The 17,448-nt window shown below is 24.2% G+C and overlaps 3 protein-coding genes across 7 annotated transcripts in view; 1 reads left to right on the top strand and 2 right to left on the bottom strand.

Moving 5' to 3' along the window:
- The window catches only part of LOC129611910 (DNA polymerase epsilon catalytic subunit 1), a 21,458-nt gene extending 18,430 nt beyond the window's left edge, over positions 1–3,028 (bottom strand). The window contains exons 1-4 of one of the 3 annotated variants that reach the window (XM_055525339.1): positions 3,012–3,028; positions 1,606–1,854; positions 1,418–1,544; positions 26–1,301 (exon numbers count right to left, since the gene is read on the bottom strand). In XM_055525339.1, coding sequence (XP_055381314.1) covers positions 26–1,301; positions 1,418–1,544; positions 1,606–1,673 — 1,471 coding nt within the window. In that variant the 5' untranslated portion in view covers positions 1,674–1,854; positions 3,012–3,028. Of the gene's footprint in view, positions 1–25; positions 1,302–1,417; positions 1,545–1,605; positions 2,020–3,011 lie in introns of those variants that run through there. The other 2 variants (XM_055525334.1, XM_055525344.1) reach the window with 2 other exon arrangements.
- LOC129611936 (steroid hormone receptor ERR2) lies at positions 2,121–17,448 on the top strand. Of its 3 annotated transcripts, none has more exons than XM_055525371.1 (7): positions 2,121–2,261; positions 14,968–15,090; positions 15,158–15,267; positions 15,335–15,432; positions 15,509–16,188; positions 16,277–16,449; positions 16,514–17,443. In XM_055525371.1, the coding sequence occupies exons 2-7, from the start codon at positions 14,977–14,979 to the stop codon at positions 16,674–16,676; spliced, it is 1,338 nt and encodes a 445-aa protein (XP_055381346.1). In that variant the 5' UTR covers positions 2,121–2,261; positions 14,968–14,976; the 3' UTR covers positions 16,677–17,443. The 3 variants fall into 3 exon arrangements, with proteins under 3 accessions (XP_055381346.1, XP_055381354.1, XP_055381339.1); XM_055525379.1 differs by lacking the exon at positions 2,121–2,261 and adding an exon at positions 2,451–2,502 and having other exon boundaries at positions 16,514–17,446; XM_055525364.1 differs by lacking the exon at positions 2,121–2,261 and adding an exon at positions 7,207–7,413 and having other exon boundaries at positions 16,514–17,448.
- The window catches only part of LOC129614085 (GATA zinc finger domain-containing protein 10), a 47,929-nt gene continuing 47,607 nt past the window's right edge, over positions 17,127–17,448 (bottom strand). Inside the window, exons 10-11 of the mRNA XM_055528476.1 lie at positions 17,198–17,216; positions 17,127–17,130 (exon numbers count right to left, since the gene is read on the bottom strand). Of these exons, the coding sequence (XP_055384451.1) occupies positions 17,127–17,130; positions 17,198–17,216 (23 nt within the window). The remainder of the gene's footprint in view (positions 17,131–17,197; positions 17,217–17,448) is intronic.

Raw genomic sequence — 17,448 nt, 5'->3', positions numbered from 1 at the left:
TTGAATTATTTGTTTACAAACATACCTTTTCTCAAAATTTCATCTGGTTCCATTGGAATTATAGTAGTTAAGGCAAATATAAATGGATGCACATATTTCATGTATAAATAATATGTTGCCACAGCATCCGATACTGAATAATTTGAAAGAACTTGAGGCTGTTCAACCGCCATTTTACACATTTCTTCAGGATCAAGTTCCACTGGGTCGTATCTTAACTTTGCTTTCGCCACCGCTTTTAAGCCTTGGGAGCCAACTGGTAAATATGAATCACGTTTTACCCAACACAAACAATCCATATGAATAGATGGCCTTGATAGATAATTGCCGTCGCGCGATTTCGAAAACCCAATTTCTAATTTCATGTCTAAATCATAAACTGCAGCTCTAGTTTCGACAAAGGGCCAATCGAAAAAGTCTCCGTTATACGTAACAATTATATGTGGCTTGACTTCCATTATATGATCAAAAAATTTTTGTATTAAAGCCATTTCGTTTTCTTCGTTAAAAACAACAAAATTGCCTTCAAACTCAGGTTTTGGTGTATATTCAAAATCTGCCACATCAGAAGATATAATTTCTCGATTTGTAATTAAATATCCTTGCCCATCAATCATATAAGAAATCATCATAATTTGATCAGATTGTGCATCGGGAAATTTTAATGGTAATTTAGTTGTTTCTATATCATAAGCAAGAACAACTGGCTCTGGTCTTTCTAAAATATCAGGCCTTGGAGTTATCGAAGGCATTTCAAACCCACCACCTCTGCAGCGTATGTTATACCATTGACCACAAAAAATTTTCAAATCAATTGAAACTCGAACGTGATATGGTACATCATATTCTCTTATATCTAAAATAGCTTCCATGTAATCAATATTCAATAAAGAGCTTGAAGAACCTTCAACCGCAGAAGATAAAGAATGACTTAACATTTGCATGTAAAAAGTGTTAGCTTTTTCCCTTTCTGTATTCTTTCGAACGAATGCTAGTAGTTCCCGCCGAACTTTTTGCATTGATGTTTGATTCAAAAATGACAATTTTAAATAACATTGTTTGATACCAGTCAAGTGATTAGGAAGGTCCAAATCTTCTTTCATAATATGTTCCAAATTTGAAATCAATCCAGAATATTTTCGATGTAAAAAACGAGCAACTTCCAAAGACACAGAGTCCTTTACTCGAAGTAATAAATATGGTTGAAACAACACAGATGCCTTAAATCGCGATCCATCCATTTGCATAAAAAATAAATCAAGACATGCTACTAAACGACGATCTTCATCAAGAATTTCATTCTGTAATTGAGAATAAAGTAGGTAGTTTAAAAATATTTTAACTCATCTAAGATAGGCATAGGAACTTAGGTACATACGCATATATACATATGTATGTATATGCATTAGTAAATTACCGAGTGCATATTTATTAAATATCCAGTTCGCTCCTGGCTATCTTTGATTCTATCATATCCATATTTTGAATCTATTTTGTCATTTGCTCTTGACTCTCTATAACCAGCTTCACTAAATATATCGTCACTAAATAAAACATTTTTAATGAAAAACTCAAAGTATTTCAAAATAATTTTCTAAAAGTTACCTTTTCCTTTCATAATCAGTTACAAACTTTCCAGTATTTTTTAGAACTTTTTGATTTAAATTTTCCATGTTTTTCTAATTTTGCTTTTCTATTTTTTCCTCTTCGATATACGTATGAAATTTTATTTAGCTATTCAAAATCTTAAATTTTAAAACCTTAAAATAATTATTACAGTGACAGTTTTCCCGCCACAAGTCTAGTACATCAACCATAAAATACTAATTGCGGACTCCAACCTTCATATGATGACTGTCATGGGTTGTCAATGTGTACCAAAATTTTTAATTATTTAAGTAGAAAATGGATTTAATCAATTAGCTAATTTTAAAACTATGTCTATAAAACAGATTCTTATAGCATATGGAAATTGAAATAAGTTACTCTAAATTTTGTGTTTTTAAATCGAATGTTATATTATCCACCATTTATAATTATTTTCGCACATTTTAATTTTCTGTTAAATAAATTATAAATATGTAGTGTGTGTTACCATCGTTAATTTCTTTTTTGTTTTTTTGACACACATGATATAATGACAGTACTTTTTTTTGAAGAAATGGTAGTTGTCATAATTTTTTCTCAAAATATATTTTTATAATTTTTTTGTTTAGAACTTTTTCTTTATAAACAAAAAGTTTTACATATACTTTAAGAAAGTAAGTACAAAATAAAAACCATTTTTTTTCATATTTATAAAATTAGAACCTAATTTTGTATACAAATATTAAATTCGCCATCTTGAAAAGACTTATCGGCTTTGTTTATAATTATGAAAGTGATTTACAATGTTTCAAACTAAAAGTAAAAGAAAGTAAAATATGAAAAGAAAGTGAAAGAATTTTCGAGTTCTAATACCGAGAAAGTAATTTAATTTTGTGGTGCTAAGAAATGAAATAAGTAATTTTATCAAAATCTATTCATAAGTAAAATTTGAATCTTAAGTACATATTTACATATACTATTACTGCAGTGCTTTTTCACATACATTCAAATATATTTTCATATATTTTAAACGAACAATTCTAAATTGCAGTTTTGATAAGTGCACCCATATATTAGGTATTGCAATAATTCTTATCACGATTTTTTAAAATTAGAAAAAGGGGTACGGGAAAGTGCTGTATTGCATTGTTTTTTGAATCCATTATAATCCATTTTTTTACTTAACAACAAATTAATAAAGAAGAAATGTTGGGTATGAAAAACATACATATGTACGTATACATTACATAAATAAATACTTTCTTATGTATGTTTGTGTGTTGCTAATAATAATATATATTTTTCTTGTTACGTATGTATATATATACCTATAATTATATATATTATAATTCTGCTATATTAAATGTATGTAAACTATTTACATAAATAGATGTTGCGATGAGCTATTAAAACAATCAACTTACCACCATATGAGACGTTCTCTGCTTTGTTGGCCTTGAACTTGACTCAAATATTGGTCGCGTCATTTTCTATCTTATGTGGTATTTTCCTACACATAGAACGTTAAAAATAATAAAAAAAATATAAAGCTGGTAGAATGAGAACGGCAAATAGTTTCTTTTGATTTAATTTCAATCAGTTAAAATTCAATAAAAGTAATTAAAATTTTATTTAAAAAAGTAGGTAGGTAACTACATATACATTCATTTAAAAATATGTAATACTTATAAATATTACGTTTTGAATAAGCTGGCAGAACATAATAAAAATTTTCCATAGAATTTCAATTCAAGTAAGCAAACAACTACTTAGTTATATTTAAATGTATCACATCGTTTACACATCAAACATTAGACATTCAAACATCATGAATTTTGTTTGAACTGATAAAAGTTGCACGTGTTGCATAAACATCTGTTGTTTTTTTTATGGAAAAAATAGAAAGCCATTCAATTTCATAAAACTTATTGAACAATGTTATGTATACATAAGTATATAAACGCTGATTGAAATCGTAACTTCTGAAATTTAAGAACCGCAGTAAACTTAAAACAATACTTTGCAGTAACATACAAGGCAGTGGTACTAAGGGTAAGAATACCACAAATATTTGGGTACTAAAAGAGACAGGCTCAAGTTAAGATTTAAGTAGGCTCAAGATCTGCTGCAGAAAATTACACTGCCAATTTTTTGGTATTTTCAAAAAAGTGGAGGATGAAGTACTTAAAAAGTATTATGTACATGTTTACAATAAAACACATTCGTGCTTTTATCACGAAATCATCTTGTTGAAACAACCCTGTTTGTTTACAATAAACTATAAATAAAAAAGATCATCAATAAGTATTAAAGTAAATAAGAAAAATGTATTTGCTGTAAATTTTACTTGATATTAAATATATTGGGAACAAAATGATCAACTGAAATACAAACATACGTATATCTTTATACAATTTTTTGCCTTCACATTTTTACTTTGAACAGAATTAAAACCAATAATTGTTTTTGTTCTGTTTTGTGTTAATAATATTTGAGAACGAATTATTTTTACATGAGAAATTTTCGTGTAAAAAATTGTGAACAATTTGAGAGAGAATTCCCATATTAAATTAATGAAGTACCTGGATCCTTAAGACATTAAATGTTGTTAAAATTTCATAGGTATTTGATATTACTATTTAAAACCAAATTTTGAAAAATTGAATTGAGTTTTCAACCTTAATAAAACTTAAAATTAATTCAAAAGTCAGATAAAATATTGTATGAACATATGTACATATATTATGTTTATACAAAAACTGGCAAAATATTTTCAGCTTTTTCTCTGTGTAAGCTCACGTTATTAAGTTTAGATTGTAGAAATTGTTTTTATATTATATTGGATAAGCAGTACGTAATTTTTAAAATTTATACTATATTTTGAAAGTTGATAGCTAAAATTTCAAATATATATGTATATTGCAGAAATTAATTTCTATACATACACATTTATATCTATGTAAATACAACAAACTTTTTTGCTTATTTCCAAATTACACAATCAAAGAAAACAGTTTTTTGTAGAAACTTTTTAAAAAAGCTATGGTTTTAACATGCTCCTGCAAATCTTGTAAACTCCTAATTTAATGGTTCAAGCAATAACTTATTTATGAAGCTTGTTATCAAATAATTTGGTAGTTTAAATTACATTGTGCAAGTGCTATTAAATTAATATTAAACAATCTACCACCTACGAGTTTTTTTAAACCAATAAACTATTATGATGTAACTATACATTTTAGGATATACTTATCATTATTAGGTTAATACAAATAACTAATTTAAATAACTAAAATAAAAAAAATATTCAGTAGGTATACATTGTGGTAGGTATTAATAGAGTTCTCATATTCATTACAATTATTACACGTGGTAATTAGTTTTTTTCCCTAAAAATTATTTCAATAATAATTTCTTGAAAAATTTTATTCCACAAAATAATGTGTATTGTTATCCTATTAACAATTAAGGTGACTCGATTTAGGTAAATAAATATATACTTAGTTACATATGTAAGTATATGGGAAAAGATATTAAAGAGGTAACTATAGAATTAAAAAGCAGTTTACCTATGTATTTAATGTAAACTTGCATATTTTATGCACACATAGTTTTACTTAAATATACAACACAATAAATTAAAGCCCATAAATTTTTATACAGGAAAGCACGTATACTAAGTTAAAGAACTAAAAATACTATAGAATATTCGTACCTATGTACAATTATAATGAAAATAAAGAATGAATAAAAAACAAAAATCAAACTGAGAAAAAAAGAATATTCACATGTAGATACATACATAATACGTTTATATAATTTGTGCAAATATACTTACTAATGTATAATTTTACTTTTTATTCATTTAGGTAAGAATGTATGAACATACAAACATATGTGTATTATATATTAAAATATATTTAATTAAACAAACCTTATAATTAAAATCAACTAACTCCAAATAATCATAAAACAAATATTTGACATTTATTTAGGTTGGTACAAAAAATATTATTAAAACTAGGGTTAGTTTATTTAATTGTTAGTTTATTTTAATCATAAATTGGAATATTTTGTTATTTAGTTTATTTCTTCTAAATTTTAATTTTTGTATTATTAAAAATTCTGAGAAAAAATAAAACCTTTAAGTTTTTAATCAATCTTAATTAAAATTCATTAAAGAATTCATTTTCACAGTAGTTTCTTTTTATTGGATATTTTTGAAAATGATCAATTCTGATGCTATAGTTGACATGCTTTAATTCTGATATAAACTGAATATTAGCTATAGCATCAGAAAAAAACAACTGCAACAATATTACTAATTTAATAAAGAAACTTTGAAGTACTTTTCTTGAATTATTACCACAATCATATGTTTTTATTCAATTAAATAATTAGAAACTAAACGTTACAATTACAATAAAAAAATACTTTTAAAAAATATATTAAATAAATAATTTTTTTTTTATATAATTATAATTTATTTAATTGTCATATATAATTAAATTATAATTTATTCAATTATATTTAATGGTAAAAATACAAAATTTACTCTAATATTTCTTTTTATTTGCTGTAGTTAAATTAAAACCGCGTGTTTAGGATCAATTTTTTACGAACAAGATCGTAATTTGCAGTTGTAGTTTAAAAAAATACTGTCAAAATATTGCTGCCTTTTCAAAAATACTTTATAGGAAATTCATGTAGTACTTATCAAATTCACTGCCAATTAAGTACTAAAATAGAACTTAATATTACCAAAAATACCTTCATAATTTATATAAAAATGAATATTTAAGAAAAACCACTTAGTCTGTTTTACAATGCGACTGCGATGTATTTCACCTATAAAAGTATAATATAAGAATACAAAATATGTATGTATATTGTATATGTATTCAATATATAAATGTTTATAATGAAAGCAATATAAATTTCACTTAGAATTTTGTAGAGGCATACCGAAAAAAAATTTTAGGAGCAGAATAAAAAAAAAAGAAAAGCTTGTTAAACAATTATTATTGTTATTTTTATTTTACATTTTGTTTTTTTATTTCATTTAGTTTCAATCGCGAAGTCATAAGAGTAACAAAAATAAAAAAAATTACACAATAATCAAAAGTTTTAGAAGTTTAATTGTTTTTTTTTTTAGTTTTAATTTCTTAATTTTTACTTTTTAACAATTCAAAATTCTTACTTCTCTTAAAATCCGGATAATGTTTGCTCGTAAAAAATTTGTTACCTTTTTCAAACTAATTTAAATTTTTTCTCTATTTTTGCATTTTCAATAGAAAATAAAAAAAAAATAAAATTCATAAAATATTTTTTTTTTGTTTAATACCTAAATATGTATAAAAACAATTTATAATAAATTTTAAACAAATTAATATCAAATGAAATTTTGTGATTGGAAAAATCGGAAAAAAATTTAATAAATTTTTTATAAAAATTTTCATCCGCAAAGTTAATTTTAGTTTATTTTCATACTACATCGGGTATCTTTATTCGATTTCACAGTTCGTAAACTATAAAAATGAAAAAATATAAATTTTATGAAAATATTTAAAAAAAAATTTATTTCGAATATTTCATTCGCGAAATATATAAAATAAGTGCTGTGATATTTACATACAAAATATACATATGTACATGTTTCTAAAATTTTTAACATAATTTTTAATATTTTAATTTTATATACGTATTTTTATATTACAATGTTTTAAATTTCTGTTATATTTATTTAATTGACAACGTTTTCATTCGAGTTAAGTAAAAACATCGAAAAAATAAAGATCTTAAATGGATGTCTGGATGCAGGATGTGGTAAAAACAAAAAGTTATAATTAAATTTTTTATTTACATACGTATACGAATGCATTTACATATATACTAATATAATATGATTTGATTCACTTATAAATATTGATCAATTTTATAAAACAAAACTTTATTTTACGAATACGAAATATGTTACGAATTCTATGCGGTTTTATTGAAGTTACAGTTAACTTCCGCATAATGAGCACATCTATGTCCGCATACTAATTTTTTTAGTCTTTTTATTCTACTCATTGTCAAAGAGGTTATGATTGTCATAACGTTATATTTTCACAAAATAGAAGCCAATTCTCAAGGATCACCTATGCATATATACGTTTGTGCCCTACAATCCTCATAAGAATTAGAAATGGCTAAGTAAGGTTTCACTATCGACAGTGACTGCTTGCTATTAAAAATTTACTTACATATATACACATACATTTCATCGTTTTCAAAACCTCCCTACAAATGTATCTAGGTAGATACTCGAATAAATGTGTACATGTTATTTAATTTTTGATTATTTTTCTTTTCTTTGTTCTAATTCTAAAAAAGTAATTAGTAATATGAAAATATAAGAATGTTTGAATTAGTGTACATACTAAGTACATAGTAGCACACTATGTCTCCTAAGTTTACGGCAATTATATACATAAGTATGTAAGTTGGGGGCATATATTTTTTATACATTTTTGCACATAGAAATAGAAATTACTCTATGTGTCTCGGTACATACATACATACGCCAGATCATTAATATTTGAAAACAAAATATAAAAATGAAAAGAATTTTAAACGAATTACATACTATTCCCATCTACATCCACAATAAAAGGTTTCTTTTGCTTTTTTTGTTTTTTTTTTCGTTGCCGGTTTAAATTATAAGCGTCATATTATACTTTCTGTAGTGTTTGCTTCAGTTGAATAAATAACTATAAAACTTTTTAAACAAAAAAAATTAAGAAAAAAACAATAACAAATTTCCAGATGGTTTAAAGCTTTTATTATTTAAGATTAAAATCATTTTTCACGACAACACAAACAATCAAAAAATTTGGAAATATTTTTTTATTTAAATATGTAAGTACTCAAAAATTTAGATTCCCCTTTATAATAACGAATGGCCTCAAATGAAAACTAAAGGTACTTTTAGAAAATCTTGATTTTGTCATTAATATAAAACACACATTTTTCTTTTTGTTATACACAAGAAACCAATGTGGTATTTAATGTACATGTACGTTATGTAGAATAACCATCGTGAAGTAATACGAAACAATAAATATACTAATTAAATTTTCAAAATAATACAAAGTGTTCTTTAAATAAAGTTCTCTTTAAGTCTGCTCTTAAGTTTCTACATGGAAGACTTTAGATTTCTACAAGAATCAATTTATAATATCTTAAACTATTAATACAATTGCTACAGTATTAATAGTTTAAGATATATAATAATATAAATATTGCAATTAAAATCCTGGAGGCTAAAAATTGAAAAAGAACTAAAAAATAGCTTATATTTTTAGCCGAGAACGATTTGTTTAGCCGAGAGCCGATTGAGAACGAACAGAGCATTTTTAAAAGACACATTAATAAGAGTTCCTACATGGAAAATCTAAAATTTTTGAAATAATACATTATAAATTTATACACATGAAAATATAAATGCACATTTATATGCATACATATGTACAAATGTGCTTCTCTTAAAAAATATATGTATTTGATAGGTAAATTAAATTAAATTTTTATGGAAAACTAGAAATGGGGTGTGTTCTCAGCACATTAAATCAGAAATGATGGTGTGTTTACATAATTAAGCTTCACTTAATAACTTAATAATTTATTTAATTTAGCATCAATATTTACTATTTTTAATTCACTTAAAAAAGTTTCTATTAAATAGTATAGCTTTGTAATCAAAAAACTTATTACTTTATAAAAACTATATAAGTTTGTAAATAAAAGAATAAAAATTCAAAATGTCACAGTATTAGAACGCAAAATTTACGGGACAAATATTAAAGCATAGTAGCAAAATTCATCTAGCAGATATATTGATGTATAAAGATTCAAATTTCATACCTTCAAATAATACGAGTATTTTTTTTTATTACTAATGCATATTTGATCAGATGTTTTATTTAATTATTATATTGTATTTTTAATTTATTCTTGCACCCGTATATAAATAATGAAGAAATACGTTGTTTTCCTTCGAATTTCTCAAATAATTTGCCCCACCGTTATAGAATTTCAATATAATTTTACTGAAAAATTAATACTTATAATGTGCTCCATTTGTAAAATCATTCCCTCCATGTGCAACGAGGTCAGTAAGTATTAACAAGCTCGTTGAATATAAAACAAAGGCAAATATGACCAACTTCAAAAAAAATTTAATGTCTCTAAAAAATCTAGACTGGAACAGATAAAATTTTACTTCATTGTACACAAATAATTAATAAATCAAATTGCAAAATTTAAATAAAATCGTTCGAACATATTTTTTTTAATTAACGTTCAAACTTTCTTTTTCAAATTTGTCGATTTCGTGTTGGCGGCGAGTGGAGCAAATTAAAACTCAGCCGACGATATTTGGCTGAGTACGAATAAAAATTTCGAGCCTAAAAATTATATTGACCATGACGACGTCTTTGAATTAATTATTACATGTGACAAAAAATCTTTTTAACGTAAAAATCTTGCGAATAGAAAAACGCATACGTTCATGAACTTTAAAAAAAGTTTTGCTAAAATATCAGTAATTCGATATTGAAGTATTGAAAAAATGTACTTGAAAAATTCGATTGAAAAAACAACGAGTGAAAACTTTGTCCTAGAAGTCTACTTCTAGGATGTAGAAAGAAGTTTAAAGTAACAATCAGGTATTTCCAATCATGCTTTGGGTATGCGCCCAAAAGCAAAAATGTAATTGATAGAACGAATCCTTTGTTTTATAAAATAACTAAATTGTTTTTAATAAATAACTTAAGAGTTAAGCTAAAAGCATAATCAATAAGCTAATGAAAACGATCTAATAGAGTAATTTTTACACCATCTAATTTTTAATTAGAATTATCTTATTACACAATTTTGCATAAATTTAGGAGAAAAATTTGCATAAAATTTTCAAAAACTTTATGCCATTATAAAGCTCGAATCGTAATTACAATTAAAGTTATAATTTTGAATAAGACGATTACTGGTATATTTTCACTTTTACAGAAGTTTAAGAGAGCTTATAGTATTTAAGAAATATTAGACGAACATTGACATTTTGAGTCAAAAAATAAACGAAGAAGGATAAGTAATAAATAGATTTCGTTTTTGTAAAATGAAATATTTATCGATATCCATATTTTGTTTTAGAAAAATCCGTGTTACTTTGTAACAATAAAATCGCTCGAAGAAAAAATAAAAAGCCATTTGAAATAATGTTTAATTTGAAAGATTAATTCGGCGCAATGAAATTTATTTGCTTATATAGTTTTTTAATGATATTGGAAGTATGTACATATGTTAATTCACATATTGCTTTTAATTTTAATTGTTATAAATAAAAATTTTAATAAATTCGTTGTACAGGAATTAAATAATTATCGAGCTTATTCGTTTGGCAACTTTTGGCAAGTGTTTTCTCAATTTCTTTAATGCATACCTATTACATGTGAAACTTAAGAATGGTAGTCTAAAATATTTTATAGTTTTGAAACATTTGCATAATAAATATGTTCTTTTTTTGTCAAAATTGCTTCAAATTTCAAAATTTAAAATAAATACAGAAATTCTAATGAACATTTTTTAATTAATTTATTTCCCTTAGATATTTCGATATTTCATTTTATTGATTGATGAAAATATTGATAATCTTATCTAACAAAAAAAATATACTTATATAAACTGCTTAATATGAAATAATCTTGTTTACTTTAAAATGGATCCAACGTGTCTGTATTGCAAGTGTGATATATTAAAAAAAAATTTAAAAATTTAATTGTTTTTCTTTCGTTACTTTATAACATGAAATCGTTTTTATTCACCACTTTATCTTTTGATTGTCTGACTATCAGTCTGATATTGTTAGATTTAAAAAAAAATTAAAGAATTTAAATAGATTTTTTCTTCTCATGAAATATTTGTAAACTGTCCAATAACATTGTGCACAAGTAATCAAAAGTAAGCAAAAATTGCTGTTTAAAAAATTATTAAAATATTTGAAAATTTCGTCTGTAGATTAATTAGACTTTTCGACTAATTGTACAATATGTTGAAAATGTGATGTATTTTAATATAACCTTGTTGTAAATAATATTCTTCTCTATTACGTTAGTTACAGTTGATTTTATCAAGTTGCATAATTAAATAATAATTGTTTAAAGATAAATTATTTGGTATTAAATTATAATAATAAAGAAAAGATAATTTTTATATAAATATTGTAACATATGAGTAGAATGCATTTTATAACGTTTAATTCGTATAAATATATTTTGATTTATTTAAATATTCTTCATTTAAGTTTCCATATTTTAAGATTGTATATAAGCCTTTTAAAATGATTTATTATATCAGATAATATGGAAATGGCACAAAAAATAAATTCTATAACTCTCAACGTTACTATACCCGTGTATAATTGTATTGTTCGTGAATAAATAAATAAACAGGAATATCAATATTAGTATTGTTCTAGCTCTAAATTGTGGAATGCAATTAGGAATTGATAAATACATTTACATATTATATCAACATCATTTTAGAAAAAAAATTATGTTTGTTTCAATTCATATTAATTATATAAACAGCTTATTCCAACATATAAGTAAAATGATAGAAAGCGTATTTAAAATTTTTCATTTTATTGTTATTTTGCGAAGTGCAAGATTATTAAATTTATTTACTTTTAAATTAAGTTTCATTCTCTTCTACGTTGTATAGATCTCAAATACAACCATGGATTTCTCTTACATAATATATTTTTTATAAATCTCAAAGTTAAATCACAAAAAAAGGAGTATTTTTCCAACTTTGAAGTTTTCTTGTTTTTTGTTTAAATACTTTATAGATGATTGATGATAAAAACTGTGAATCCCAAAATTTTGGTAGTCATGCTATGTATATTTATAAGTATGGTCGATATGTAGTTTAACTTTCTTTCGCATAATATATTGAAAAGTTCTCGTAAAAAAATTCTTGATAAAAATTAATGAAAAATTAATTCATGAGTAACAGTATGCCAATGTAAAAATGTAATCAATTTGTTAATTATAGTGTTTTTCGCTAATTAAAAACAACCACAGAAAAAATCAAGTATATCGTAAATTTCCTTCTCAGTATACATGACTTCTTAAATTTCTGTAAAGCGAACAATATCGACTTATTCGTATACATTTGTAAATATGTATGTATAGAAAAATAAAAATTTTTATTTTTATTTATACAATAAAATACACCACAATGTACGCGAAATGTACAATATTATATCATATAATACGCTATAATTTTTGTAGAATATTTTTTTACATATACAAGCTCATACTATGAATGTATGTACATACATAATATATATTATGTCAATACAATACAATATATGAAGTTTAATAAACATACGTACATATGTACGTATATACAGATTTTATATGAATATTCATAAAATATATTTAATTGTATGTATTTAAAAAAAAAATTTTCGGCCAAGTTCAAGGTAAAATTCGCAGATAATTCTAATACCGATAAAAGCTTATTTTTATTTTTTATACATTAAGACCTTATACATAAAAAACAATAACAATAGAATATACACTATAAAAAATTTAGGCATAAGTATATTCTGTTATATGAAATCATTGATTAACAATATGTTTAATAATATAATCAATATAACAATACATAATAGGCACGAATTTTGAAATTATGTATTATTACTCTTGTATTTTATTGTATCGAAATTTATTTAATTTATTACTTAAACTAATATTATAAAAGTATTCCATATGAAATGTATATACAATATTTCTTCTACAAAATTGGTTTGTAGGCAATGCGAATGAGACGTATCATCCAGATATTTTCAATGTAATATATCCCCGAAAATTCAAAGACAATTCTGGAAATATTTTAAAAAAATATCATTTTGAGTCATATAATATTCATTATCACTTTTTCTGTTAAAAAACGTTTTTGTAATAAAATTTGCCGAAAAATGTTGTTTTTCTAATTGTAACATGTTGTGTACTGTTAATAAATTATTGCAAATATGATCAATGATTATTACTTTATCGAAATTATTTCTGAAACAAAATAATGAATTTCAATTGACTCTGGATAACATTCTCAAATTCTAATTTAAGAAAGCATGGAAGTGAACCGGCAAATTCATGGCTTTAAAAAGCCATAATTTTAGATCCTTACTGTGATTGAGGTTTCAACTTTGGTATAACATTGTTAATCATAAATGATTATTTGAACATTTTTATTTATGCACACTTAAATATTGATAGTTTCAATGATAAAAATAAAACAAATAAAAATGCATTTTATGCTAAAATTTCAGTGCTTTGGATATTATGATGTTTTAAAATATGAGATTTTTGTTAAATAAATTTATTTTGTAGTTTTCAACTACCGTAATTTTTCTCTGTGTAACATAAATAGTGAAATATATTATCAATATGAGCATAATATACTCATTACAAATCGTTGAAGTTAATTGTTTTTTATACACATACATGTCGAAACAGATTGAGGCATATGTCTTTTATAAAGTATTATTAACAATTTATTCTAAATAAATAAATTCATAAAATAAAAATATACTATAGTAGTGTTTTTTTTTGTTGTTTTCTTTTTGCAATTTCAAGTGTATCATTGGGTACTTTTAGTATAAAATTAACATACACACCCAATTTTACATTTCTATATGCATTCCCATATACATATTTTATGTACACAACTTGTTAATTTTGTATTACTTATGTATGTATGTATATAATATATACATTGTAATACAGAAGTACGAGTAACAAGTTAATTTATGAAAAATCTTTGAAGTAAATTCAAAGCCACAATGTAACTCAAAGTGTTCTATTATTTATGCAAGTTATGCTTATGCATAATATCATTGGCTAGTTTAACATTTTTATTAAGCAAAAAAATAGGTTTTATTTAAAAAAACAGTTTCACTTAAATAAAATTTAGTTTCAACTGAACTAAAAAAAAATTTAGTTTCATTTAGAAAAATGCGAAAATGGTTTAATTAAACTAAAAAATGCGAAAAAAAACAAACTTTGCAAATTGTTGATTCGGCAATTGATAGCAAAGACTGACAAGAGTATTCATGAGTATACGTCAAAAGTTTAAGAGAAATAAAAATTCTGCTTCATCGCGTAACTCCTTACTGAGTTTCTTTGTTTTTACAATTAATATTAAAAAAATTTATTTTGTATTTTACCTTTGCGTCAAAGTCCTCGAGCTCATAATTTATCAAACTTTTGTTTCCTCAGCAGTTTAAAATATTGTATTATTAAAAAATTTTTAATATATAATTTATATCAGGTATCTGCGATGACTGATTCCTCAGTACATCTTGTTAAACAAGAACTAATAATTGACACATCATGTGGTAGCCCAACCCCATCAGTTGGAAATGCTTTAGGAAGCATGAATTACACATCACAGGTAAAATGATAAATTTTAGAGGACTAATTTTTCCTTTGTAAAAAAAATACATTTTCGTTCTAAATAGGCTTCACCAGGTTCCCCAGAGAGACAATTTTGTAGCTCAACTACTACTCCTCTTGGTGACATTTGCGGTGATTCTAGTAGTATGCATTCTATTAAAGAAGAACTTCCGAGGTGAATCTTTTTCCTTTTTTACATTTGCAGTAATTTTGTTTAAATTTTTGTTTTTCTCTTTGTACAGGAGATTGTGTTTAGTTTGTGGTGATAACGCATCTGGATTTCATTATGGAGTTGCCAGTTGTGAAGCTTGTAAAGCATTTTTCAAAAGAACGATTCAAGGTAGTTGATACTGCTGTTCTTACTTAATTATTAAATTATAATTTTTACGAAATTTTACTAAAATATAAATATTTAGGAAACATTGAATATACTTGTCCTGCCAATAATGAATGTGAAATAAACAAAAGACGTAGAAAAGCATGCCAAGCTTGCCGTTTTCAAAAATGTCTTATGATGGGTATGTTAAAAGAAGGTGTGAGATTAGACAGAGTTCGCGGTGGACGACAAAAATACAGACGTAATCCAGTTTCAAATCCATATCAAATGCAAGCATTATACCAAACAGCTACTTCAACATTAGATGATATTAAAATTTTAGAAGTTTTATCAAATTTCGAACCAGATCCATGCTATGTTGGTCATTTTGATAATGATGATTTTTTAAGTAATAGCAATGATAAATCAACATCTTCATCACAAGCAACTACAACAACTACCACTTCGTCATCTTTATCTAGCAGTATATTTGATAAAGATAAAAATTGCATGGATGTTCATGAGATTTTAAGCATTTTAAGTAATCTTTATGATTGTGAATTAGTCAATGTCATTGGTTGGGCAAAACAAATACCGGGTTTCACAGAATTACCTCTTAACGATCAAATGAAATTATTACAAGTATCTTGGGCTGAGATATTAACATTACAATTAGCATATCGTTCCTTACCATATAATGGTAAATTGTTTTTTGCATCAGATTTTTGTTTAGATGAACGATCTGCAAAAGAATGTGGAGCTATCGAATTTTTTCACCATGTAAGAAATTTTTGTATAAATGAATTAACTTTCAATTAACAATATATAAATTCAATTAACTTTAAATCCACAATTATATTTATATTAGTGTGTACAAATAACACAGCGATTAGAAAGGCTGTCACCTAGTAAGGAAGAATATTATTTACTGAAAGCTTTAGTGTTATCCAATTGTGATATTCGTTTGGATGATCAATTACTTTTAAAAAAATTTAGAGACACTATATTAAGTGCATTCAATGATTGCGTTTATTTATTAAGGTAATTGTCAATTTCATATCTTTTGCGGAAATTGTATAATAATTTTAAACCGTTATTTTTTTAGACATACCGCAGCTGTGTCATATCAACAGCAATTGTTACTAATATTACCTTCGTTAAGACAAGCCGACAATATTATAAGAAAATTTTGGCTAAAAGTCTCACGTGAAGAGAATGTAGTAATGAAAAAACTTTTTGTTGAAATGTTAGAAAGTGTATCAAGATAAGCTAAAATTCTTTTATTTTTTTTATATAAGTGAATATACTTTTATAACTATATGCTATATGATATATTAATAAAATATGTTATACTAATTGTTTGCAAAACATCAAAATGAAATTTAGTTACCATTTTTTTAATTTTTAATTTGCATTAGCATGTTTATGTATACACTACACATAAAAATGTTTTGAAAAGTTATATATACATATTATGATATATAATTAAATTTTTTAGTTTTGAAGTCGTATTAAGTTTCTTAAAACAATTAAATTGTACTAAATATTATATAAAAAAAAATATATGAATGTATTATTTATGGAGCAATCAGTGCGTTTTAGAAATAAAAAAAAACATTATTTTTTAGATTCATAAAAAGTTTACCAAATTGTTCTAGCAAGAGTATAATCAAAATATTGAAACAAGTATATTACTTAATCTATGTACTCAAAATAATTTATCTGGATTGAAAATATTAATTTGTTTAAAATTGTGTTACTGATATACAAAAATATCGTAAATAGTAACCTTCTACGTTTTTTATATACTGGAAAAGAGTTTTTAAAAAATTTTTATAATTTAATGTTGTACTTATTTTGATTGTAAAGACATTTTAATTAATAAACAAAAAAAAAGTGTACATAACACCTTTGAAATCGATGTATTTATATTTAGAGTTAATTAAAAAGCATTAAACACAATAAGTTAAAAAGTAAATAATTATCAGAAAATATAATTTTGAAAAAAAAATTGCTAAAATAATAAAAACCGATTTTTCA

This window comes from Condylostylus longicornis, unplaced genomic scaffold (assembly GCF_029603195.1).
Source record: "Condylostylus longicornis isolate FDR11 unplaced genomic scaffold, ASM2960319v2 ptg000004l, whole genome shotgun sequence".
In the NCBI taxonomy this organism is placed as follows: Eukaryota; Metazoa; Arthropoda; class Insecta; order Diptera; family Dolichopodidae; genus Condylostylus; species Condylostylus longicornis.
Note: the sequence above shows the minus strand (reverse complement) of the source record. Positions and strands in the feature narration are given on the sequence as shown.

What these genes read in the sequence shown, in the direction of transcription:
- LOC129611936 (XM_055525364.1), top strand. Translation starts at nt 7,390, where the DNA reads ATGGATGTCTGGATGCAGGATGTG. An exon ending in TTTCAAAAGAACGATTCAAG is followed by an intron (nt 15,433 to 15,508) that starts GTAGTTGATACT and finishes ATAAATATTTAG; the next exon opens with GAAACATTGAATATACTTGT. An exon ending in CTATCGAATTTTTTCACCAT is followed by an intron (nt 16,189 to 16,276) that starts GTAAGAAATTTT and finishes TATTTATATTAG; the next exon opens with TGTGTACAAATAACACAGCG.